The sequence below is a fragment of the Miscanthus floridulus genome, chromosome 14 (assembly GCF_019320115.1).
Source record: "Miscanthus floridulus cultivar M001 chromosome 14, ASM1932011v1, whole genome shotgun sequence".
NCBI classification, from domain to species: Eukaryota; Viridiplantae; Streptophyta; class Magnoliopsida; order Poales; family Poaceae; genus Miscanthus; species Miscanthus floridulus.
Window position 1 is genome coordinate 10,286,030 of NC_089593.1, and position 24,735 is coordinate 10,310,764.

A 24,735-nucleotide genomic window follows, 5' to 3' on the forward strand; every position below is an offset into this window, starting at 1 on the left:
ATCAGGCCATGGAGAGTGTAGGGTTTTGAGTTGAGGGGTTTTGTTTCCCCATTTAAAAAAAAAAAAAACTACATTCGGTGTGTGTGTTTTGAAAGGAAATTACATTTGTTGTTGTCTTAGATACCAGGAACAGAATGTTAATGCTGATACTATACTATAAAAAAAAAAAAGAACGGAGAGACTGGCTCCGGCGTGCGGACGCGGCGTCCGTCGGGCGTTTTCAATAAGGATGGCGCACATGCAGGTTGGTGCTCTGTTTCGCCTTGTGCTGCTCTGCGCTTGCTGCTTGTCTATAGATGTAGCTTTGCACTTTGCTTCACCGCGTGCTCCGCGCCTATTGTCTGCCTATGAATGCAGCTTTGTGCTCTACACTTGCTGTCGGCTCATATATGCAGCTTCATGCTCAACGTCCGCTGCCACGCTCATGGATGCAACTTTGTGCTCCACGCCTGCTACCGCACCCGTTTCGTTTCCCATGCGAACACGGGGACCGCTGCGCCCAAAGGGACAACCTTCGCCTGCGCCCCTCTGTTGTGCCTGCTCATGAAACACTTGCAACATAAAAGCATTTGCTGCAACATATGTCCGAAACAGAAACATTTACAACATACGCTTGCAACATGTGTGTATGGCATTGCAACATATGCAATATCCAGATAAAATATTTCCAACATACGTTTCAAATATTTAAAACATACACTTGCAGCATACATGTATAGTTAGTGCAACATATGCAACGTCCAGATAAAAACTTGCAACATCGTTTGAAACGGCTGAAAAATTAGAAACATACACTTGCAACATACATATATAATTATTGCAACATATGCAACACCAGATTTACTTTTGTAACATCCAGATGAAACATATGCAACATATATCTGAAACGCATGAAATATACGGTTACAATATGTGCTCATCTACTTGCTAACCCCCAATTGGACGCTCATTGACGCAAAGCTTGACGTGGGCACGGAGCTCGATGCCACGACGCGAAGGTCAAACCTCGGCTGTGCGCAACGCGAGTGCGGGTGAAAGGCACAAGGTGCGGCGGAGTGCAGCGCGGGGCACGAGGCATAAGCGACGCGAGGCGCGAGCGATGCGAGGCGAGAGCAGCGTGCGGCACGAGGCACGAGGCATGGATAGGGGCGCGAGGCACAAGGCACGGGTGGGCCGCACGAGACATGAGGCATGAGGCGCGAGGACATGCGAGTCTGTCCCGGCCGGCCAGATGGACGCTCGATAGAGAGCATTTTAATTGTATTATTATTTTACATTTACGTAATAATTATGTTAGCTATTTTGAAACGTATAGTTTTTTATTTATGCTATTATAATTTAGAGTTTATATGATATAGCATATCATCTTATGGCTTGTCTGTCATAGCTCCAACTACAATATCTATATCCGATTTAGACCCTATTTAGTAAAGCTCAGCTTCCCTGGAAAAACAGCTTTATAAGCATCTTTTCTAGGTGAAGTTGAACTGTTTTGAAAAAAAAAACTGTTTGACAAAACAGCTGCACCAACAACTTCATATATGGATGAGAGAGCGAAATAGGGGAAAGAATTGGGATAAGCTACTTTTTCAGTTTTATCCCAACTCACGTCTTTATGAGAGGAGGAGAAAAACAACTTTACTATTGAAAACTGTTTTGAAAATAAGTGTCTGACAAAAAAACAGCTCAAAGTAGCTTATGAAGCTATTACGAGCTGTGCCAAACATGCCTTAGAGGGGCTGTTTGGCAGGACTGAAAAATAAGCCAAAATACTGTTCCGACTGATTGTTGTGAGAGAAAAATAATGTTCTGTCTGGACGTAAATAGTATTTCTTTTGATTATACGATACAAAAGAAAGTGGATGTAATCCCGATATGCATTCAATGGAGCAACAATACCATGTGGCTCCGCTGCTCGAATAGAGACACATAATTTAGATTCAAATTTAGAGGTTATATATTATATATAAGTTAGTTTTTTCTACAACACAAGGGTATAAGAAGTATTTTTATTTTTTTTATAATGATATATGTTAGGAAATAATTTAGGTTCAGGAATCTTATTTGTAATAATAATGGAGGTAGTGGAGGTGTCTAATTTAGATTATTAGTCATGGATATATAGTATTCTAGGTGTAGAATATATATATAGTATTCTATGCCAAGCTGTTATACCAAATAAAATTCAGTACTGTTCAGTAGTCGTATTTCAGTATTTCATGGTACTAGGTATAGTGCTGACTGATACTGAATGCGGTTCAATACTACTCAGTATTTTTTTTCAAGTTAGTTTTGGCTTGATGTAGAATAGTGCTGCCGTGTGTATATATATGTGAGGTGAGTTAAAGTTTAGAGCTAACGACCACTATTTAGAAACTTTAGCTCTAAAATTAAGGGCTCTAAAGTTTAGAGGAGAAATCCAAACAGCCCTTAGCAAATGAGTGATTTAGATGTATATTTAAGGGGCTGCTCTATTATTTTTTATTGTGGTATTGGTATATATAGATTGGTAATTTAGAAGCAAGATGTTTGCCTTTTCTATGGACATTTCTAGGATTTCTCTAGTTTTATAGCGTGTCTGGGACTTTAGTTTTTATAGCGTGTCTGGTTGATATTAGTATTAAGACAATAGGATTAGCCAAAGCTAATATAATGGGGCCTATACTCTGGACTAGAGAATGCAATCTCTATACTTCACTAATGCTACCCCTCGCTGGGATGCCCACAATTTCTGTTACACAATGTCGCCATTAAGGATGAAAACGGTGAGGAAATACTCCAAACCAAACCGCATCCATTTTATTCGGAATGTGCCGTTTTTCAAATTCGTTTAGGGATCGTTCGTTTAACCATCATTCCAACAGGATTTATTCCAGGTGATCAAATATAGTAAAAAATAGCACAACATTCCTGGTTGCAATAATTCCAGGGGTCCAATCTGTGACAACCGAACAGGCCCTTATTCGGATTGTACCGTTTTTCAAATTCGGTTAGAAATTCCAATCTAGGCACAGCCCGGCCTAATTAAGGCATACTACGACGCATGGAGCGCTTGGAAGTGGGCTGGTGTTCTTATCTAGAGGATCGGCTCTCTCACTCCCATTGTGTAAGCGAGGTGGTACAAATTGAGAAGGGCGCCTGGTGGCTAGCACTTGCAGCTTGCATGTAGCGTGGGCGTTGGCTGCTGCCAGCGAGCCTGCCATGCCGAGCGGCCATCGGGCCAAGGGTAGGGAGAGGAGGGAGGAAAATTTAGCCCAAATTGGATTTTGTATTTTTGTGTCACCTTTTGTAATTTCTAGAAAATCTAGGAAGGGGTTTGGGTTGGAGATTCAAGGTAAATATTTACGGTGCTACACATAAATTCCGGAGAGCATGACTTAGTCCTACGGGTCGTTATTCCGTATTAATTTTTCATATACCGACCGTGTTCGATATAATTCCGCTTGATTTGATTCATTTTCGAAATTCTCAATATTCCATAAGTTCACGTTTGTTTTTGTGTCGGGCTTTACCGCTTTCGTTTTTTCTTTCATTTTCGTATTCAAATGTAAAAGTACAAAACAATTTAGGGGTTTTCCAACCGTTTTCATCCTTAGTCGCAATCTAGGCTTGGACGTTGGAGGCTTCCATTGGTCAAAGCAAATTTTGGAGTAAGGCTATACAACGTTTTGGAGATGAAAAACTGTCTCATGCAATTTTTACCACTACGTGTTATATTTATTATGAAGACGGTCAGTAAGCTTACAAAATAGAACTGTTAGCAAGGCCGATCCGATGCCCTGTTCGCTTGAAGCTTGAACTTATCAGCCAGTCATGGTACAGTGTTTTTCTCTCACAACAAAACAACAAATCAGCTAACAGTACTTTTCAGCCTGGCTTTTCAACGAAACGAAGCTATGTCAAGCAAGCACGGCACTCATCTTTCACCCAACCAACACAGCACAGGAAACATGGAGCAGAATGCATTCTTAAAAACCTACCGTCACAACTCACAAGTCGTCATCTGGCTGATGTGCAACTCGAAAATCAGACCTACGCACGAAGGCAACCAGATAGAAACCGTACGAAGTTTCATCAAGTACACAACTCGTTGAGCCTGTTCGGCTGGAGCCGTTGGTTCGTAGATTATTACTGCTGGCTGGTTTAGTATGAGAGAAAAATACTATTATGGCTGGAAGATATTGTTCATGTGAACAGTGTCCACGTGAGAGGGCTGGCCAGCACCAGCCAGCCAGCCATCCCAGCCGAACAGGCTACATTTCCAGTTACAAAGGGCGTGTTTGTGACGGTGGTTCAGGCCGGCTCGGCCCATCCGTCAGGCCCAGGCCAGCCGAGGCCAGTTCCAAGTGGTGCAACTGCACTTGTTTGGTAACGTGACCCAGCAGAGCCGAGCTCGATTGTGATCGTGTTTGTTTTGCCTGTACAGATGGATGCGGTGACCCTGGACACAGAATGTGGTAACATTACCCCCCACACGTTGTCACTGCCATTTCATCGAACACGTGCAGCGCAAGCGGCATGGACTCGCCCACCTCGGCCAAGAAGCCGCCACCGCTACCCTTCTCCGACGCCATTGCAGACCAGGAGGAAGAAGATTGGGAGGGAGAGGGAGAGGCTGAGCGAGCGACAGTGCCTCCACCTCGCCGTAGTGGCCAGCCGCGCAGCAGCGACCCGCCATGTCCGCGCCGACGCGAAGGGAACGAGGCCCGCAGGGTTCGCCGGATAGGGGCCGGAGCCGAGGAAGGGGAGGCCGTGAGTAGCCACGGCAGGGTAGGGGCTGGGCGGGGCGCACACAGCGGCGGAGCTGTCGTTCGGGCGCCCGAGGCGGCAGCGCCCGGAGCTCGCCAGTGCGCGCCCGAAGCAGCAGCGGCTCGAGCCCCTACGCGACGTCGGTGGCGACCTGCTGGACGCCGCACCGGGACGACGCTAGAGCTGGAAAAGGGCTGCGTCGCGGCCGCGGAGGGAGCAACACCAATAGGCGGTGGAGGCGGCCCCGCCTGCACGCTTCGCAAGGAAGCTGTTGGTAGCGGCGGCGAGCTCCTAGAACGGGTAGAGGACAGGCAGGTCCATGAGCGAGGTGAGCGCTGCGGCGAGGGAGGCACGGCCGGAGGAGGTGGAGGACGACGAGGTGGCGCCACGCCGCCGCGCGCTAGCCGTGCCCGTGCCCGTGTCGGCGCCGGACGCTGGGGAGAGGAGCGGAAGGTGAGGGAAGGGAGAAGGAGGTAACCGTATCAGTCACGGAGCGCTCGAGGGAGCCGGTCCGTGAAAAAACGAAGGGAGACTTCGTTTTTCTGGGGCCTGGCCCAAGCCGCTTTAGATCTCGTACGGGCCAGGCTCTAAAGTTGGGCCAAGTGCGCCAAACATGGAAGGTTGCAGCCCGAGAGCGCAGCCGGGCCGTCGGGCCACCCTCACAAACAGGCCCAAAGTGTGCAGCCTCAGCCTCACGGGTGCACACACCAGTGGGCCCTTGCAACAGGGTGTGCCCAAAGCATCTCACTCGCAATTGAGTCATCAAATGGCCCCATAAAAGGGCAGGGGAGAAACAATTTGGTAGAGTTCATTTAACCGACCAGAGTACAAAACTGAAAACAAGGGCAGAAACTCCCAAATCCCAATGGACATTCAGCACCATCACCGAAAACAAACTATAGTGCCATGCCCGGTTAATTTGTAGGAGTATATATATACTACCAGTCTGAATGATTTCGCCAAGGTCCTAGGCTGGGGCTCCAGCTGAGCTGAGCCACCTGCAAAAGTTGAAAGAGCGCAACATGAATCATGGTAAAGCAATGCAGCTATAGCAAAACTTTTACTAGAGCATGTATGCATTTAGTTCCAGACTCTGCAGTGGCGAATGGGTGAAAAGACCAGTGCACGGTTCCAGGCCAAAGTCTTTAATATTCAGGGTCATCAGGGACAAAAGGAGCAGTACAACAATGTCAAGGAAACAATAGCATGTAATTGACAGATAAGATTTATCCTGGCAAAATGCAATACTAGCAGCGAGAAGCAATTGATATGGCAGGGTGGTTGGCCTTATTAAATCTGGCTAGACTTAGAACAATGGCAAGGTTGTGAGCCTGATCACCCTCCCTAGGAGGCTCTGATCATAATAACTCGCTTCTTGCTTAACCACTAAGCCCATGTGGGTTACAAGTAAATAGCCATCGAGGCTAATCCATTCCCTACAATCACTCCCCATCTTTCCTATTTTTATTCCTCCTAGCCGATTGACTGAGCTGCATGCAACAAACTAATTGACTGAACAGGTAAATAGCCATCGAGGCTAATCCACTCCCTACAATCACTCCCCATCTTTCCTATTATTCCTCCTAGCCATTGACTGGACTGCATGCAACAAACTACCAAAATTGGCACCAGTCAAGTCCGCCTGCTAACCATTTAAGTTGTGGACTTGGTCTTCTTGAGAAACAGCTCATCCTCGAGCTAGAACTTTGGGTGCGCCTCCTTGAATGTGTCCAGAGCTTCCCAGGTTGCTTCAGCAGCTGGCCGGCCAACCCATTGAACTAGAAGTTCCCAGCAGCCACGGTTGAGGCGAGTGCGGACGATGGACTCAGGCATTGGCACTACACGGCCTCGTGATAGGAGAGGAAGAGGCACCACTGCTGCTGATGGTGTCCCTACGAACTGCTTGAGGAACACCACATGGAAGACATCATGAATCTTTGCCTTGGGTGGCCAGCTGAAGACGATAAGCCACTGGGCCAACACGCTCGACGACCTGATATGGGCCATAGTAGCGTGGCAACACTTTGATGCTGCTCTTGTTGGTGATGCCAGCAGCGACGAGATGGTGCAGATGGAGCCACACCCAGTACCCAATGTTGAACTGGATGTCCCTATATGACCAGCATCATACTGAAGCTTCATGTGGTCGCGAACATGCAGCAGCCACTCACGGATTTCAGCCAAGAAGGCATCACGATCACGGAGCTGCTTGTCCAGTGCAGTGACGACGCGGGCGACATCGGGTTGATAGCTGGCCATAGTGGGTGGCACCCAGCCATAGACCACCTGGAAAGGAGTAGTGTGCAGTGTCGTCTGGTACGATGTGTTGTAGCAGATGGCAGCCAACGCAACCAGTTGCGTGGCTGGTCGCCGGCAAGACACCGGATGTAGACGCCAAGCACCCTGTTGGTCACCTCCGACTGGCCGTCATTCTGTGGGTGGAACGTGGAGCTGAGGCGGAGGTCCACCCCAGATAGAGCAAAGAGCTCTGTCCAGAATGTGCTGGTGAAGACCGGGTCGCGGTCGCTAACGATGGAGCAAGGGATGTCGTGGAGCCGAACGATGTGGTCGAAGAAGACGCGCGCCATGGTAGTCGCCGTGTAGGGGTGGCCAAGAGCGATGAAGTGGGCGTACTTGGAGAAGTGGTCAACGACGATGAGCACCACCGATTTGGCGCGGTCTGGATGCTCATCGTCATTGACCGCTTCTCCAAGTACGCCCACTTCATCGCTCTTGGCCACCCCTACACGGCGACTACGGTAGCGCACGTCTTCTTCGACCAACGTCAGCGACCGCGACCCGGTCTTCACCAGCACATTCTGGACAGATGATATGGCTGGATGATTGGCTTTATTAAATCTGGCTAGACTTAGAACAATGGCAAGGTTGTGAGCCTGATCTCCCTCCCTAGGAGGCTCTGATCATAATAACTCACTTCTTGCTTAACCACTAAGCCCATGCGGGTTACAAGTAAATAGTCATCGAGGCTAATCCACGCCCTACAATCACTCTCCATCTTTCCTATTATTCCTCCTAGCCGATTGACTGAACTACATGCAACAAACCAATTGACTGAACAGGTAAATAGCCATCGAGGCTAATCCATTCCCTACAATCACTCCCCATCTTTCCTATTATTCCTCCCAGCCGATTGACTGAACTGCATGTAACAAACCAATTGACTGAACAGGTAAATAGCCATCGAGGCTAATCCACTCCCTACAATCACTCCCCATCTTTCCTATTATTCCTCCTAGCCAATTGACTGAACTGCATGCAACAAACTACCAAAATTGGCAATTGTGTTGTGCCAGCGACCAAGCAAACTTGTAATGACAAAAGAAAATGATAATCCATCAGTAGAAACGATAGAATATTACCATTATACTGCCATTTTCATCTCAATCTTCTGGTGAGGATCATAGCCAACCAGCTTGAAGTCTGATGCCACAAAAGAATCTATATCCTTCTTTGAAGGATTCATCTTTAAAATCTGCATATAATGCCCATACAGAGTAAGATACATATGTGCAGAATGCACACAAAAAGAAACATCAAACCATCTAGTTTGAACAAGCAGATTTCATCTTTTCAATAAAATAGTTCTGTTAGGAATGGCTCACTGGAAATGGTTTAGGCATCTTCTGAATTTGCTCCTCCAGAGCTCGAACATGAGTTCTATAGACATGAGCATCCCCTATGACATGGACAAAATCTCCAGGAGAAAGATCTTGCAACATTAAGACAACGGGTTAGAGCTGCAAAACACCCTGCTCTAGCTTCTATCGGTGATACAAAAGACATCAAAAAGAAACAAACAATATACAAGATGGCATCACAGCCTACTCTAGCTTTTATCAGTTAGATACAAATGGCATCAAAAGAAAGAACAGGAAAACATACCAGATAGCATCACAATCCTTGCATCATATAAACTATTCAGAACTAGTTACAAAAATATCTAGAATATAGACCTAACATGTGTGTTGTTTCTACAAGTAAAAGGGAAAATCAAAGTGCACAGTAAATGCATCCAAATGAAATTAATCTAAACTAGAATACAGTTATACAGTACAACAGACAACCAAGAAGCTATGTATTAAGGTGCACAACAAGCTTAGTTGAAATAATACGATTAAGGCATACAAGAACGTACCACAAACTTGAGCAATCATGCATGTGAGAAGAGAATATGATGCAATGTTGAATGGAACACCAAGCCCCATGTCTGCAGAGCGTTGATACATCTGGCAGGATAGCTCCCCATTGTCCACATAAAACTGGATGACGTTGTAAGAGGTTGAATGCAAATGTTGTTAGTTGGCAAAGCTATCACAAATAAATATGCAAGTAATATGTTCTGACTCTTACAAATGTATTAGCAAGACATAGTTTATGTTCGCAATCTACTATAATTTAAAAGTAGAACTAATTTTCAACTTACAATGGACTATTACAAGTGTGCCCATCATGGGAAAGTCAAAACAGAGCCAATAGTAAAAAAATAAAACTTAAATCAAGCAGACAAATTACACTAACTTGTGCAAACATGTGGCAAGGAGGAAGAGCCATTTTCTTAAGATCTGGAGGATTCCACGCTGACAAAATTATTCGGCGATCATCAGGATTGTTTTTGATCTTGTCAATCACATCCATTAGCTGATCAAAACCTTTTCCAGTATAGTTAGCATGCATGTCCTTATATCTGTCAAATAACTTAATTATCATAAAGATGACAGAGAGCGAAAGAGCAGAAAGTAAGAGAAGGAGAGGAGGGAGGGAGTGGAATGTAAGATTACTCAGCACCAAAGTGTCGCCATTGAAATCCATAAACTGGACCTAGATCGCCTTCCTCCCTGTGTGCCAAGCCAACACTAGAAAGGATGGCCATGTGGATTAGGCATCAAGAACCGAAATATAAATTATTTGCAGCCTATATCCAAGATATACCTGTCAAGATACTCTCTTGAAGCATTGCCATCCCAGATATGGATACCTTTCTCTTGCAAAACCTATGAATTGAAGGGCAAGGTTAGAAAACAAGAACTTTCAAGAAACAATTTTTAAGTGTCCTACTGCAACAAAATTGAAGAGGTTAGGCTGAATACCCCACAAATGTAAGTCATTTCAGCCTCTTCAATTTTGTTGCATGAAGTCGTACAATTTTGAGACAAAATTTCTTCCTACTGCAACATAGTATAAATGGTAGTTTAATCAATGAATGGTCTCTCCTCCATGTCTACTCTTATCATATCAAATTAATACAATAAGAAACATAGTACACAAAAAATGAACAGCTTGTCTTACACTATTAATGAGTTAGGCTGCAGTAATATGATGTCAAAAAAATAAAAGAGGAAGAGAAGGCATTTGGTGATCAAATTAGTATTCAGGCAAGGGTGTAAAAGGAAGAAGAGACGAAAGTACCCAGAATTATGTCATGCAAAGTTAGAAAAACTAAACAGTCTTGTGTTTGTGATTGAAAGGAAAAACAAATGAAACAAAACTCTACAAAAGTGCAGGTATCAACATAGCATTGTAATTGTTTGTACCTAGAAATAAGTTGCAAAGGGGTTAGTACATTTCGTAAAATCCAACAAAGTGTCATAAGCATCATGGCATGTAAGCTGCAGGTAATACATTAAGGCATAATTTTTTTTTCTCGAAAACGCAGGAGAGACATTAAGGCATAAATACCTAAATTAAATCAAAATATTGGATAAATTTGGCTAAAGATAGCACTAGATCCGCTAAAATGATTTAATCATGTGCACCTTTGAATTCGTTGAGCCACTGATGAACCACAGGAGTTCTTCGACAACACCACGCCAAAATACCCTCTGTTAAAGAGCACATGTTATTGCATTAGTCATCAATAGTACCTAAATATGGTAACATAGTTACTCAAACTCTTTCTTTTGGACCTTAGACTCCTGATGTTTAACAACTGGTGGTGGCCTTAAGGCTCTCTATCACATGTTGAGGGGAATGTTTACAGATATTCAGGTATGATATAAAGGAGTTATAAAATGGTAGAATGATTGAACAGAATGTTCCACTGAATCCACTTATATTGTCATATGTGACTTGTAGATAACAATAATAACACGCACAAGAGCTCCATTAACATTACACACTGCAGGATCGAATTTAGAAACTCATAGTCACCACCACCACAACAACAACATAGCCTTTCAGTCCCAAGCAAGTTGGGGTAGGCTAGAGTTAAAACCCACCAAGAGCCCCAAGTCACGGTTCAGGCACTTCAATAGCTGCTTTCCAAACACTCCTATTCAAACATAGATCTCTAGGTATATCCCAAGCTTTCAAATATCTTTTTATTGCCTCCCCCCATGTCAATTTCGGTCTTCCTCTACCTCTCCTCATATTATTAGCTTGGCTTAGGACTCCACAATGCACTGGTGCCTCTGGAGGTCTCCTTTGGACATGGCCAAACCACCTCAACCGATGTTGGACAAGCTTTTCTTCAATTGGTGCTACCTCTAGGCGATCATGTATATCATCGTTCCGAACTCGGTCCATTCTTGTGTGACCGCAAATCCATCGCAACATACGCATTTCTACAACACTCAGTTGTTGAACATGTCGAATCTTTGTAGGACAACATTCTGCTCCATACAACATAGCCGGTCTAATCACCGTTCTATAGAATTTGCCTTTTAGCTTTTGTGGTACCCTCTTGTCACAGAGAATGCCAGAAGCTTGTCGCCACTTGATCCACCCTGCTTTGATTCTATGGCTAACGTCCGCATCAATATCTCCATCCCTCTGTAGCATCGATCCCAGATACCGAAAGGTATCCTTCTTAGGCACTACTTGACCTTCCAAACTCATATTTTCCTCATCTGTACAACTCCGCCAAAGTCGCATATCATGTATTCGGTTTTAGTTCTGCTCAATCTAAAACCTTTAGACTCAAAGGTCTGCCGTCATAACTCTAGTTTCCTATTTACTCCCGCCTGGTTTTCATCTACTAAAACTACATCATCAGCGAACAACATACACCAAGGGATATCCCCTTGTATGTTCCTGATAACCTCATCCATTACCAAGGCAAAGAGATATGGGCTTAAGGCTGACCCTTGATGAAGTCCAATTTTAATCAGGAAGTAATATGTGTTACCATCGTTTGTTCGAACACTAGTCACAACATTGTTGTACATGTCCTTGATGAGGGTCACGTACTTTGATGGGACTTTATGTTTGTCCAAAGACCACCACATAACATTTCTTGGTATCTTGTCATAAGTCTTCTCCAAGTCAATGAAAACCAAGTGAAGGTCCTTCTTCTGCTCTCTAAACCGCTCCATAACCTGTCTTATTAAGAAAATTGCTTCTGTGGTTGACCTTCCGGGCATGAAACCAAATTGGTCTGTTGATATCTACGTCGTTCCTCGCAGGCGCTGCTCGATGACTCTCTCCCATAACTTCATAGTGTGGCTCATCAACTTAATTCCTCGATAATTAGTACAACTTTGGATATCTCCCTTATTCTTGTAGATTGGTACCAATATGCTTCTTCTCCACTCCTCAGGCATCTTGTTCGATCGAAAGATATTGTTGAACATCTTGGTTAGCCATACTATAGCTATATCCCCGAGACATCTCCACACCTTGATTGGGATACCATCAGGGCCCATCGCTTTACCCCCTTTCATCCTTTTCAAGGCTTCTTTGACCTCCAATTCTTGAATCCTCCGCACAAAGCGCCTGTTAGTGTAATCAAACGAGTCGTCCAGCTGAACGGTGGTGTTCTCGTTCTCACCATTAAACAATTTATCAAAATACTCTTGCCATCTATGTCTGATCTCATCCTCCTTCACCAAGAGCTGCTCCCTCTCATCCTTTATGCACTTGACTTGGTTGAAGTCCCTTGTCTTCCTATCGCGAGCCCTAGTCATCTTATAAATATTCTTCTCTCCTTCCTTCGTACTCAAACGTCGGTAAAGGTCCTCATAGTCCCACCCCTTTGCCTCACCGCTTGTTTTGCAGTCTTCTTTGCCACCTTGTATTTCTCTATGTTGTTTGCACCTGTCATGATACAAGCGCTTATAGCACTACTTTTCCTTAATAGCCTTTTGCACATCTTCATTCCACCACCAAGTGTCTTTCGAGTCGCATCCGCTCCCTTTGGTCACTCCAAGCACCTCTTAAGCAACCTTTCGAACGCATGTTGCCATCTTCTCCCACATGCTGTTTGCATCGCCTTCATCATTCCAAGGGCCCTCTTCAATGATCTTTTCCTTAAAGACTTTTGATGCCTCCCCTTCTAATTTCCACCACTTCGTTCTAGCAACTCTAGCTTGTTTATTCCCACGAACTTGCACCAGAAAGCGAAAGTCAGACACCACCAGCTTGTGTTGAGCGACCACACGTTCTCCAGGTATCACCTTACAGTCCACGCATGTTCGTTTATCCCTCCTTTTTGTAAGGACAAAGTCGATTTGACTAGAGTACTGGCCGCTACTAAAGGTCACTAAATGGGACTGTCTCTTACGGAAGAAAGTGTTAGCTATCATCAGATTAAAAGCTATGGTGAAGTTTAAGATTTCCTCTCCCTCCTCGTTCCTACTGCCATATCCGAAATCCCCATGAACCGCCTCGAAACCTGCACTTGATGTACCTACATGGCCATTAAGATCACCTCCTATAAAGAGCTTCTCGCTACTAGGGACAACTCTAACCAAGCGATCTAAGTCTTCCCAGAAAAGTCACTTAGCACTCTCATCATGACCTACTTGGGGGGCCTACGCACTAATTACGTTTAAGACCATATCACTAATGACAAGTTTAACTAAGATAATCCTATCCCCTTGCCTTCTCACCTCCACCACACCATCCTTGAGTCTCTTATCAATCAAAACTCCTACTCCATTTTTATTTGAAGTTATCCCTGTGTACCAGAGCTTGAAGCCGGTATTGTCCACCTCCTTCGCCTTCTGCCCCTTCCATTTAGTCTCTTGGACGCATAAGATATTTACACGTCTCATAACCGCTGTGTCCACTAACTCTCTTAACTTACCTGTAAGGGACCCTACATTCCAGCTACCTAAACGGATCCTAGTTGGCTCGACTAGCTTCCTTACCCTTCGCACCCGCCGAGGTAGGTGTGAAGACCCTTGCTCATTTTGCACCACACCCGAGCACCGATGTGGTGCGCCACTAAGGATGCGACGACCCGATCCTTGCTCACTTGACACCGTGTCCAGATCGCGACACGGCGCGTCACGGGGGTGACAACCCGACCCTTGTTCATTTAACACCATACCTGGGTTCCGACATGGCGCGTTGCTAAGAGGGTTACGCCCCAACGGGATTCTTTTGGGTTTCATCTCCATTAAAGTGGCTAAGTTTTTATATTGGCTCGCCACGCCTAACACAACCCTCCTCCTTTACCAGGGCTTGGGACCTGCTATGCTATGACACCAAAGGCGCCCCACCATAGACGGAGAAACTCATAGTCACCCATCATAATAAAATAAGTAAAGGCTATAGCTATCTCATATAAATAATAATTAAACTATAGCAGATGATTCAATAAAAATGACAATTCAGAACCTCAGTCAAAATCTTGGAACGTATGTGGGGATCATAAAAGAAGAAAACTAAACCAGCATCAAGTTGATTGCCAATAATTGTAAACAACAGAAAAATAAAAAAGGCACAGTCCAAACTTGATAAACACACATTCCAAAAGTAACAAGCACAAAGCATTAAAGAAACACAATTTTATACACAGTTAATTTGCCTGTGTTTCTTCTCACAAATCATTAAAAACTAAAGAAGTTTTTGGACATTTCTATTTGCAAATGCTGACTCAGGGCTAGATCTGAAAATACAAGATATTTGCATACCTTTGTTGTCAGCAAAGGGAAAATTTTCCTTAAGTTGAACCGCATCTAATAAGAAAATGAAAAGAAACTATTTTACTGGTTGATAAAAATGAATATTCAAAGTTAAGGAGAAATACCTGACACCCAAATTTTGACAATGTTCCAGTTCCTGTCCTGTCATTTTTCTGAGCACCATACCTTATAATGTCTTCAACAAGATTGAGATAGTGATACTCCTCATGGCAGTCAAATATCATCTTGGGGAGAAAAGAGAAATTCTCTGTTTCAAACTTGTCATTCTTGGTATTAACCTCAGTTGATTCCTTGCCATTTGAATCATGGGTTTCTACCACCGATTTTCTAACACGAACAAAAGTCACAAAAGAATGCCTGATATCGCTCTCTACCACAGGGAAAGATGAATACCATGGCTGAAACACCGAGAAGTCAATTGGAGGGATGAAAGTGTCACACTCAATGCTCGACTGAATGTCAGTTAGATGGATGGCCTCACATGCAGGTCCATTAAGATTTTCCCTACATAAAATGATAAAAAACATTGCCGAAGGGTGAATGGAATTGCAACACAGTTACCACGACAACAGAGTGCAAGTACAATATTTTGTTTCAAAAGATAAGAACTCACCTCAGTACCTGCCCACCTCCTATGACAAAAACTTTCTCAATTGATAAGCAATACGGAGTAGATGCTAGCAGTTCTAAGGCAGACTTCATACTTCCACAGATAACAACATTCTCTGCTGTTGCAAAATCAAAACTACCAGATCGAGTAAGTATGACGTTCAAACGACCAGGCAATGGCCTTGACTTAACTGGAATGCTCTCCCATGTTTTCCTTCCCATTATAACTGCATTCTTCTTGGCAGGGTCAGATGTAGTTAGTGTAAGCTGTTTGAAGAATTTAAGATCGCCACCAAGTTTCCATGGCAAAACCCCATCCTTCCCAATGCCCATGTCCTGAGTGGCAGCCACAACAACCTGATAGTTCCTCTGAGGACCACTCTCTGAATCACCATTGGCTGGACCTGCAGCCATTGCCATGCTGACTAAAGTGGTAAGAATTTGTTTTGCTGATCAGGTCCAGAACTTGAGGTTTTCTAAATCGAGAAGTGCGTGAATAACCAATGCTGGAAAATCTTACAGCCTGAATTTGAGGGAGCATTATATAAGCTAGCAATTTGATTAAACATCAAAAAACAAATTGCACAGAAATGTAATCAGAATCGAAACAGCAAAGGACCCAAGATTTCTCATTGTTCAACAGTACAAGCAACTGTATGCAGATAAAGTAACCTACAAAGGCCCCGGTATTTTCCCAGATTTAATAGAGGCAACTGTATGCATAACCGTTTTCTAAAACTCTACTAACTATTTTTAGAAGAAAAAAAAAGTACAGAAGTATCAACAGAACAAGTATGCAGTAAGTTTGTACCACAGGCCACAGCTTGTTCAACAAAGTACAGTCCACAACCTCAGTTAAGGCAAGAATATGAATATGTATTCTGCTATACAACACAAAAGCATGTCACATGTAAAACGCAAATATACTTAGCATGCATGTCGAGAAAACCTAGAGATGTAAGCTCCAACTCTAAGCACCTCTGCGACTAACATCTGGACCCTGAACTACAAATTAAAAAAAAATGGTTGATTTCGCTATCAAAGCAAGCGGAAGCATATAAAAACTGTTTAAAGAAACAGGAGACAGAAGCACAGCACAATTTATGGTTCCAACGCAAATGCTGAAACTATTATTAAGATGTGGTACAATTAGTTCAAACTACTGCACAGGATTGCAAGCTTTTAGTAAGTCGGGGGGGGGGGGGGGAGGACTCGGATTTCGAAAACTCCAAGTTACAACTAAATGTATACAATATAACGCATTGCAGTACACAACTCTGGTTATTATAGGAGCACCATATGCATGACACTTCACCCAACCTTTACAAATTGACAGTGAAGTATCAATCGCAGAAGCAACAACTACATTGGTTGGTGACTTGGTGTGGACTAACAACAAAAACGGTTAGAACTGTTGGTGCAGCTGCTTGAACAATCAAAAGGGCAGGAAGAAGAAAAGGGCCGAACCGACCATACAAACTTGTGGATTTCTAAAATGCAGGAATATCTACTGCTGCGCGAGGGTACGACCTACACTTGTGATTAGAATCAGATGCGAATACACGTACATAAAGTAGCTTAAGTTAGGGCTTGGGCGCTCGGTTTCGCACAGCAGGAAGGGAATAGAAGGGGTGAGTGGGGTACCTGGTGGGTGCTCGTCGCCGGTGATGACCCTGGGAGAACCTGGCGTAGGGCGGCGGCGGCGGGGCGCCCAGTCGTCGCAGCGGAGAATGGGAGAGGAGGGAACGAGAGAGAGAGCCCAGTGGGTCTGTTTGCCTGGGCCTGTAGCAGGCCTGATTTCTACATTGATAACCCAGCAGCCCACTTGGAATGCGAGCCCGTGGGCCGTGCACTGGCCGCTGCTGCGGAAAAGCCCTTACAATTTACAAAGCTGTGAAAATACGGTGGGAAGAGTTCTTCTCGTGTAATAAGGACTTATTTTTATTTCTAAAAATGACTTATTTTTTCTTTGACAACCTCAATCCATGTGTGATGAGCATTCCATCTCAATCCATGTGTGTTGGGGGTAGATTGGTGTAGAATTTAAACACCTCGATCCATGCGTGTTGGATGGTAAATTCCACACCAATCTAATCCAACATACGTGGATTTGAGGTGGATACATGAACATCTAAACAAAAGCCCTTACTGGTGGATTCACCAATGGAAACATGCTTGCAACTGCATAACACACATCATTTTTTGTAAGATAATGAACACGTTTTAAACATAGCAACATGAATAGGACTTCTCTTTAGTGCTCTTTATGTTCCAAATTAAGGGAGCGTTTGGTTGGTTACCAAACTACGCCACACCCTGCCGCACTTTTTGCGCCGTAGACGAGGCAAGCGTTTGGTTCGCTTTCTGTAATTTGTCGCGGCCGCAACCCACTCCCGCAGTTCATTTGCGAGGCCACAATCTGCCACAGTTGCGGCGGCCAAATTCGACGCCGCAATTACAGCGCGGCCGCAGCTGAGGTGCGGCATCCCACGGCAAGAACCAAACGGACCCTAAATGTCTAGATGTTGCGCGGTGAGAATCTGTGCTTATGGTGAACCACTTGAAAATTTGTGAAAGCCTCGGCTCCGTCTCCACAAGGGAAGAAGTTTAATAGTGAAACGAGGAAAGCGGTTGAAAGAAAAAGCAGTTTGATCGAGCTTGACCTTTTGATCAATCACGGCTTCCTCAACGGAGATACAAGTCTTCCTTAGAAGGAACCAATACTTGATTGACATGTGATTTCAATAGGTATAGAGGATAATTTTAAAGCTCTTATATCCTACACAGCTGAGGTCACTAACTGATATTTATTGAACGTAATGGCAAGAGCTCTGTCTTTCAATTAAAAAGAATGAAATTGACCCGGTTTATAAGGAAAAACGGGCCCAAAAACCATATGCAGTTTTATAACCAATTTCGTCCAAACCACTTCACATAAAACGACACTTCCACGTAGCCCCAATGCTAGTTTTATTACCAATAGATAAGGTGCTGACAAATTTCATGACATGACATTAGAGTTATGAGAAAAACATAGGGTTTCAACCAAATAAAATATGGGTATACATTGGTCTAACTTCTAAGACTTTGTAATATGAGGCTCATTGCATCAAAATGGCCTTAATTCATGCATCACAATTAAATTCTATGGCCACTATATGAAACATCAAAATGAAATTATTCACTAGAGAGCCGTTTCATTCATCAAAACGAAACATTTAGAAGGATAGCATTCTAGATTTGTCATCGGTCAAAAAACTATCTTAAATTTCAAAATGTGACAAAATCTATATAAAAATATTAATATCTATATTATTATATATAAAATAAGTGACATAGATTCATCAGGGAAGATAGTTTCATGATATAGCTATTTGCTGTAATAAATATTAACAACCTTCTCTATAAACGTGATCAAATTTAAAATGAAGCTAGAGTAATATCTTTCTGTGACGGAGGAAATAACAAAATATTTTTTTAAGATTGGACTTATAAAGATGAAAGGTTGAAAAAGGGTAGATCTAGCTCAAGGTGTTTTTTCTTTGAGGGAATTCCTTATGAGCCATTATAAAAGATCATAATTTTCTGTGAGCCACTGAAAAAGTTCGACGGACTTTCAGTGCCACTGTTCTAATTTTTTCTTGCCCTCCATGCCATTGCCGTCAGATTGAGCTCTGACGGTGTCAACTGCAGGTGTGAAAAGTCAAAAATACCCTTAGGTCTAAATATGCCATTAAATTTTTTAGCATCTTAATGACTTCAAATGAAAAAACTCAAAACTAGAAAGTTGTAGATCTCGTCGAGATCTACAATTTTCATTTAAAAATTATCTTCATTTAATTCCGCAAAAAAAAATCATATCTTATCTTAGAAAAATCATATCTTTTTTGCTGTATTAAATGAAGATAATTTTTATATGAAAATTGTAGATCTCGATAAAATCTACAACTTTCTAGTTTTGAGTTTTTCTATTTGAAGTCGTTAAAATACTCAAAAAAAAATTTAATGACATATTTAGATTTAAAGGTATTTTTAACCTTTCGCACGTGCAGTTTGACTGGCATTGAGAGGAAAAAAAATATTGGAGCAAACACGCTGAAGTCTACTTTTTCTTTACCTGGCTTCATACTTGAGCAAAACCCAGTCACACGACAGCAGGGAGAAACTGTTTGCTAGGAGTAACTGCTAAGCAAAGCAAGGCCTCACCGGCTCACCGCCATCGCACTGCCGCCGGTCCTCCTCCACCACCATGTCAATGTGGCGCGCAGCCGCCGCACGCCTCCTCCTCACCCGCCGCTGGCCGTCCCCGTCCCCTCCCTCCGCCGCCACCGCCACCGCCACTGCCGCTCTCTTCCTCCACGCGCGCCCCTTCTCCCCGCCGCCGCCGCGCCCGGCGCAGGCGGAGCCCGAGCCGGAGGTCACGCCGGCCGCGGCGCGGCGCCTGGTGCGCCTCGTGGGCGTCGAGGCGCTGAAGCGGCGCCTGCGGGACGGCCGGGACGAGGTGGTCGGGTACGGCCAGCTCCTCGACGCCTGCGTCGAGGCCGGCGCCGCGCGCACGCACGCCGAGGCCGAGGCGCTCGCGCGGGCCCTGGACCACGCCGGCGTCGTCCTGCTCTTCCGCGACAAGGCCTACCTCCACCCCGAGAAGGTCGCATTTCTTGAGCGTTACATCACTTTGTCACTGTATCGTCATAGGTTCTTCGTCTGCAGTCTCCTCGTATCGAATTCGAAACTGCTTGCTGCTCTCGTAACGGTTTATTCCGGATTCCGATTCGGGTGAACCCTTTTTGCTATCTTGTTTCAAATTGGGTCTACATCCTTGCTAATCAGTTAAAATCGGAACTCGTTTCATACAAATCACTCTTTCTTTTTTTCTTTCTTTTTTCTCGAATACGCCCAAGCGATGCCTATCATTGCAGGCAGAAAGAGTTTGAGCAATACAAGCCGTTCCACGGCCACGTTAATGTTTTGCAAGTGCTATATTTTGAAACAAACAACATTCAAGGGTGACCATCCCACCTATAGGCGAGCCAACGTTTTAAGCCCCCGTGCGCCGGCGTCGATCCACCGATCGGCCTCGACCTTGACTAGCTGCAGCACCTCGTTCACCGATGAGGATGCCTCCCTTTCTTAAAAACAAAACCACATGAAATTCCCAAAGTAATGCCCTGTTTCAGTCTTCCTATATTATTGGAGACTAACAACTGACGAAAATCCTCATTTTTTTAAGTTCAGTTACCAGATGGCTGAGGAAAACATAATATTGGGAAAATAGTCAAGATGCACACATGGAAATGGAATGCTTAGTAACGTGAGGATGCAGTTAGGAATCCTAGTCACGTGAGGATGCAGTTAGCTGTAAAGCATTGTACATGGAATTGGAGCCATGTACAGATTAACATTAGATCACATGTTCTTTGATTTGGTACCTTCCGGTCCTCCACAACTACTGTATGTTCTTCACCTACCCTGATCAGAACAAAGACCATAGTATGCGCTGTGGAAAAAGTGGAATCTTTTAATTTTTTCTTTCCACCTAAGCATCAAAGCATCCACCTGGAATTAAGGTAGTAATTTATCCTTTGAAGTGTGGACAGCACATTGACAATTATCTGAAAAGGATTGCATCACAGTGTGAGATTTTTTTTCTTCCTGTTGCTTTCAGCTGTTGCCTGTAGGAAGGTCTCAATTTCACTATTATTGACAGAGAAGATAATGAATATCCAGCCAATTTGCTTAGAGTCAAAGGTTTTTCTTAGGGCCTGTTTAGATTCCAAAAAATTTTGCGCAGTACCCGTCATATCGAATCTTGCGGCACATGCATGGAGTACTAAATGTAGACGAAAAAAAAACTAATTGCACAGTTGGGTGAGAAATCGCGAGACGAAACTTTTGAACCTAATTAGTCCATAATTAGACACTAATTGCTAAATACAAACGAAAGTGCTACAGTAATAAAAATCCAAAAAAAATTTGGATCTAAACGGGGCCTTAGTTACGTGCAAGACGAGCAAAAGGAGTCATGATGTAATCTTTCTGACTGAATCTTACATTGATTGACCATTGACCATTTTCAGGTGGTGGACCTGGTTAGAAGGGCTGTGCCACTTGCGCTATCACCAGAGAATGACCCGAGAAAAGAAGAGTTCGAGCAGCTCCAGGCAAAGAAGGAAGAGATTGACAAGCTGACGCACAAGCAAGTGCGGCGCATCCTGTGGTCTGGCTTAGGGTTCTTCATGTGCCAAGTCGGGCTCCTCTTCCGCCTCACGTTCTGGGAATTCTCGTGGGACGTGATGGAGCCGATCGCCTTCTTCACCACCGCATCTGGCCTGCTCCTCGGCTACGCCTATTTCCTCATCACCTCAAGAGATCCGACGTATCGGGACTTCATGGAGAGTCTGTTCTTGTCAAGGCAGAAAAAGCTTTGTGCAGCGCAGAAGTTTGATATGGAGAGGTACCTGGAGTTGCAGAAGCAGTGTAGGTGTCCCCTGGAAGGCCATCGCCCTCATGGTCCTAAGCTTCATGACTTGTAACACCACAGGAGCTAAACTTTATCGTACGTTACCTGCTACTTTACAGTGCACCCTCTAGGTTGCAGGATACTAGGATAGCCACTACTACACGCCCTGCATTTGAGACTACCGTTCGAGACAGAAATGTGGTCCTGACAGTGACAGACACGGGTCATATAGGAGTTATCTTCTGGCTGCATATCAAAAGGCGAACTGAATGTTCGAACCTTGCCAATATAACCTGTGTGTTTTGACAGATTGTTTTGAGGACCCTGACATGCTGAACTATGCCGGAATATGTTCCATGCATAGCCTTGCATGGTAGGATCCTTGATCCTGCCGCGGCTGCGAAGAGAGAGACTAGGGGACGAGGACGAGGGACACGGCGACCAGGAGCCGTGGTGGAGGTGAGCGGCGGCGACGGTGGCAGCGGCGCTGCTGCTGTTTGCCCTAGGGCTCACGTGAGAGATAGGGCAGGGAGGCTGGAGAGAGTCACGTAATGGCCCTTGAGGCCTGACAAATACTTTTGCCTTCTTAATTAATTCTCAAAGGGTCAAGGGGTATTTATCCCCTCAAACTTACAAGCAAATCAATCTCAAATCCTATAATTATGGAAATAGCCAAAATAACTATAGATGGTATATCTACGAGCGCCTGGTCCCCTTGCCGTCGGTGTGGCCTAGCCATTGGGCCTGGCCCGGTGCTGATAGGAGATGCTTGTCATAACATCTCTCCCTGCCTCTTCAAACAGCTCGTACTCGAGCTGAACACCGGGGTAGAGGTCTTTGAAATCCTGCAGAGGCTCCCAAATAGCGTCGTCAGAAGGGAACCCTTGCCACTGGACCAGCACATGCCAAGCGCCCCGGCGAAGCTAGGTGCGAAGCACACGCTCCGGAGTGGGAAGTAGTCGTCGGAGGGTCACCTCAAAAGGGCTTGAGCAGCCCCACGTGGAACATGTCATGGAGACGGACACCATCTGGCGAGCGAAGACGATAGGCCACCGATCCAATGCGCCCCTGTACTTAAAAAGGGCCATCATAGCGAGGCCCAAGCTTGCCCTTGGGCCATGACTCGAGGGAGAGCGTTGGCCAGTGAAGGAGACAGAGCCACAATGTCGTGGGGTCAAAACCGCAGCAAGCATGTTGTTCGAGTCGGTGTCAGAGTATGGGTCTCCGATGGCTCAGGTGGACTCAGGAACACAAGAATCATGCATGACCGTCGCGGTGTCTTGGAGCCGAAGAAGCCTTGGGCGTCGTCTGACTGCTCTCTTCTGACACTCTGCATGTCAGGCGGTGTTAACTTGGACCGACCTCCCCTGGGTAAGACCTTCTGGAGTCTTCTTGGTGGCAGAGGAGGTCGGCTCTAGGGGCTGATGCGTGGGCCTAGAAGCCCGTGAGCCCTCGGAGGCCGTGGGAAGCTTTGTCTTCTTGTGTCACGCCCCGGACGTGACCCTGTCGGAGGAGCAATTGGCAGGGCCACGCCTAGGGAGCGGCGCCATGGAGCCTTCGAGCATCGGTAGCTCGAGGCCTATCTTCTTGTGCCCGGGCCTTGACCGGCGTTGTGAGCCGGGCAGGAGCCAAGGACTAGGCTTGGTTGTGCCGTAGATCAGGAGCCCAAGGATCGGGGAAGCCCCCCCAAGCCCCAAGCGAAAGCTGTGATTGAGTTAGGCTCGGCCGGATCTCTTTGCCAGAGGGTGCACGTGAGTGGGCCCGATGGGCATAGCCCCTAAGCCCCTGAGCGATCCAGAAGGGGTCTGTCGAGGGGTCTTCTTCGTTCGGGAACCATTGGACCTGAGGCTTAACATACCTATATGTTAGGATCTCATCAGGAGCCCCCGAGCCCTTCGTGGCCTTACCTGGCGTCATGGCGACGAAGGGCTGAATTCAATCATCCAGTGATCAAACCCTCCTTGGTGGGAACGTCTTCTGCTGGCGAGAGTGCCGTGCCCTGCTTGGGGCCTTCTTCTCTAAAGTGATGGGTGTTGCTCGGCTGTCGGGGCTGAGCGAAGATGGTGTTGATCCCTTCGTAAGCCTATGTCATATGGGTCTTCGACTCGGGCGAGAGCTCGGCGAACTCGTCTAGGAGTTGCCGACTATAGGCCTAGGGATGCCGTCCTTTTTGATCGAAGCCTGCCATGGGCCGGGTGATCAAGAGCGCTGGGCTTTGGCTCAGGGCCTCTTGATCATCTAGAGCACCACGCCCTTTGGGGGCTACGGTAACCGGTCTTGATCTTCTCGAGCCGGCCTTCTGGGGCCGACCCTCTATGGCCATAGGTCGGGGAGATGGGAGCGCGCTGAGGCTTGGACGGAGGCCCTCGTTGGGCCCACTACTCAGCGGCTTCCGACCTAACTCTGGGGAGTTGGTTGGTTTTGGGAGGATGTGCCACCCTAGCGCCTGTCGATCGGGGGCGTCGGGCTGCTCCGTCTGTGGAGCCAGCGTAGCCCCCAAGGCCATTGTGGGGTCTCCTTGCTAGTGGAAGGGGTGGCTACTAGGCATGTCCCATCCGCTGACACCTTGCATAGGTGGTTGATGGCGTCTGGGCCATCATGCCTGGTGGAGGAGTTATGGCGTGCAGCCCCCGCGCCGTCCTGCTTCGTCTACGAGATTGGACATCGGGGCCACATGGAGCAGATCTGGTGGAGGAGGAGTCATGGCACTTGTTGCATGTGGGGCTAGGGGAGCCGGTTCCCCCCAAGTCCCGTGAGGAGGCGTGTGGGCGGGGCGCTTGGTGGAAAGCGGAGCGGGGACTTGACTCATCGTCAGTGGTTCCCTAACTCTACCTTTACTATGAGACTGCCATTACACAACTGCCCAGAGGCGTGCTATGGGGATTGAAGGGATGCCTAGCCAGTTCCTCGGGGCCCTTTCTGACCGTTGATGGCTAATTGGAGGGGCCAGGGCCGCTCACAGCACATCATCTGGGCTATAAAGGGGAGCCCCCGAGGGACGTGGTGTCTTCAATCCCTTCCTCCACCCCC

The 24,735-nt window shown here is 45.7% G+C and overlaps 2 protein-coding genes across 3 annotated transcripts; one reads left to right on the forward strand and one right to left on the reverse strand.

Moving 5' to 3' along the window:
* Positions 1-5,531: 5,531 nt before the first annotated feature.
* LOC136505104 (bifunctional dihydrofolate reductase-thymidylate synthase-like) lies at positions 5,532-17,008 on the reverse strand. 2 transcript variants are annotated; one of them, XM_066500202.1, is made up of 12 exons: positions 16,890-17,008; positions 15,250-15,768; positions 14,741-15,140; positions 14,625-14,669; positions 10,524-10,589; positions 9,700-9,761; positions 9,549-9,623; positions 9,289-9,454; positions 8,906-9,029; positions 8,373-8,479; positions 8,130-8,242; positions 5,532-5,747 (listed from the first exon to the last, which is right to left on the reverse strand). In XM_066500202.1, the coding sequence occupies exons 2-11, from the start codon at positions 15,663-15,665 to the stop codon at positions 8,132-8,134; spliced, it is 1,572 nt and encodes a 523-aa protein (XP_066356299.1). In that variant the 5' UTR covers positions 15,666-15,768; positions 16,890-17,008; the 3' UTR covers positions 5,532-5,747; positions 8,130-8,131. The 2 variants fall into 2 exon arrangements, with proteins under 2 accessions (XP_066356299.1, XP_066356300.1); XM_066500203.1 differs by lacking the exon at positions 14,625-14,669.
* Positions 17,009-19,434: 2,426 nt separating this feature from the next.
* Positions 19,435-21,900, forward strand: LOC136506031 (calcium uniporter protein 6, mitochondrial-like). The gene is made up of 2 exons (XM_066501158.1): positions 19,435-19,893; positions 21,323-21,900. The coding sequence occupies exons 1-2, from the start codon at positions 19,495-19,497 to the stop codon at positions 21,776-21,778; spliced, it is 855 nt and encodes a 284-aa protein (XP_066357255.1). The 5' UTR covers positions 19,435-19,494; the 3' UTR covers positions 21,779-21,900.
* The last annotated feature ends 2,835 nt before the right edge of the window (positions 21,901-24,735 follow it).

What these genes read in the sequence shown, in the direction of transcription:
- LOC136505104 (XM_066500202.1), bottom strand. Translation starts at nt 15,665, where the DNA reads ATGGCAATGGCTGCAGGTCCAGCCAATGGTGATTCAGAGAGTGGTCCT. An exon ending in TGTCAAAATTTGGGTGTCAG is followed by an intron (nt 14,670 to 14,740) that starts GTATTTCTCCTT and finishes TTTTCTTATTAG; the next exon opens with ATGCGGTTCAACTTAAGGAA. An exon ending in CATGATTGCTCAAGTTTGTG is followed by an intron (nt 8,480 to 8,905) that starts GTACGTTCTTGT and finishes TAATGTTGCAAG; the next exon opens with ATCTTTCTCCTGGAGATTTT.
- LOC136506031 (XM_066501158.1), top strand. Translation starts at nt 19,495, where the DNA reads ATGTCAATGTGGCGCGCAGCCGCCGCACGCCTCCTCCTCACCCGCCGC. An exon ending in CCTACCTCCACCCCGAGAAG is followed by an intron (nt 19,894 to 21,322) that starts GTCGCATTTCTT and finishes GACCATTTTCAG; the next exon opens with GTGGTGGACCTGGTTAGAAG.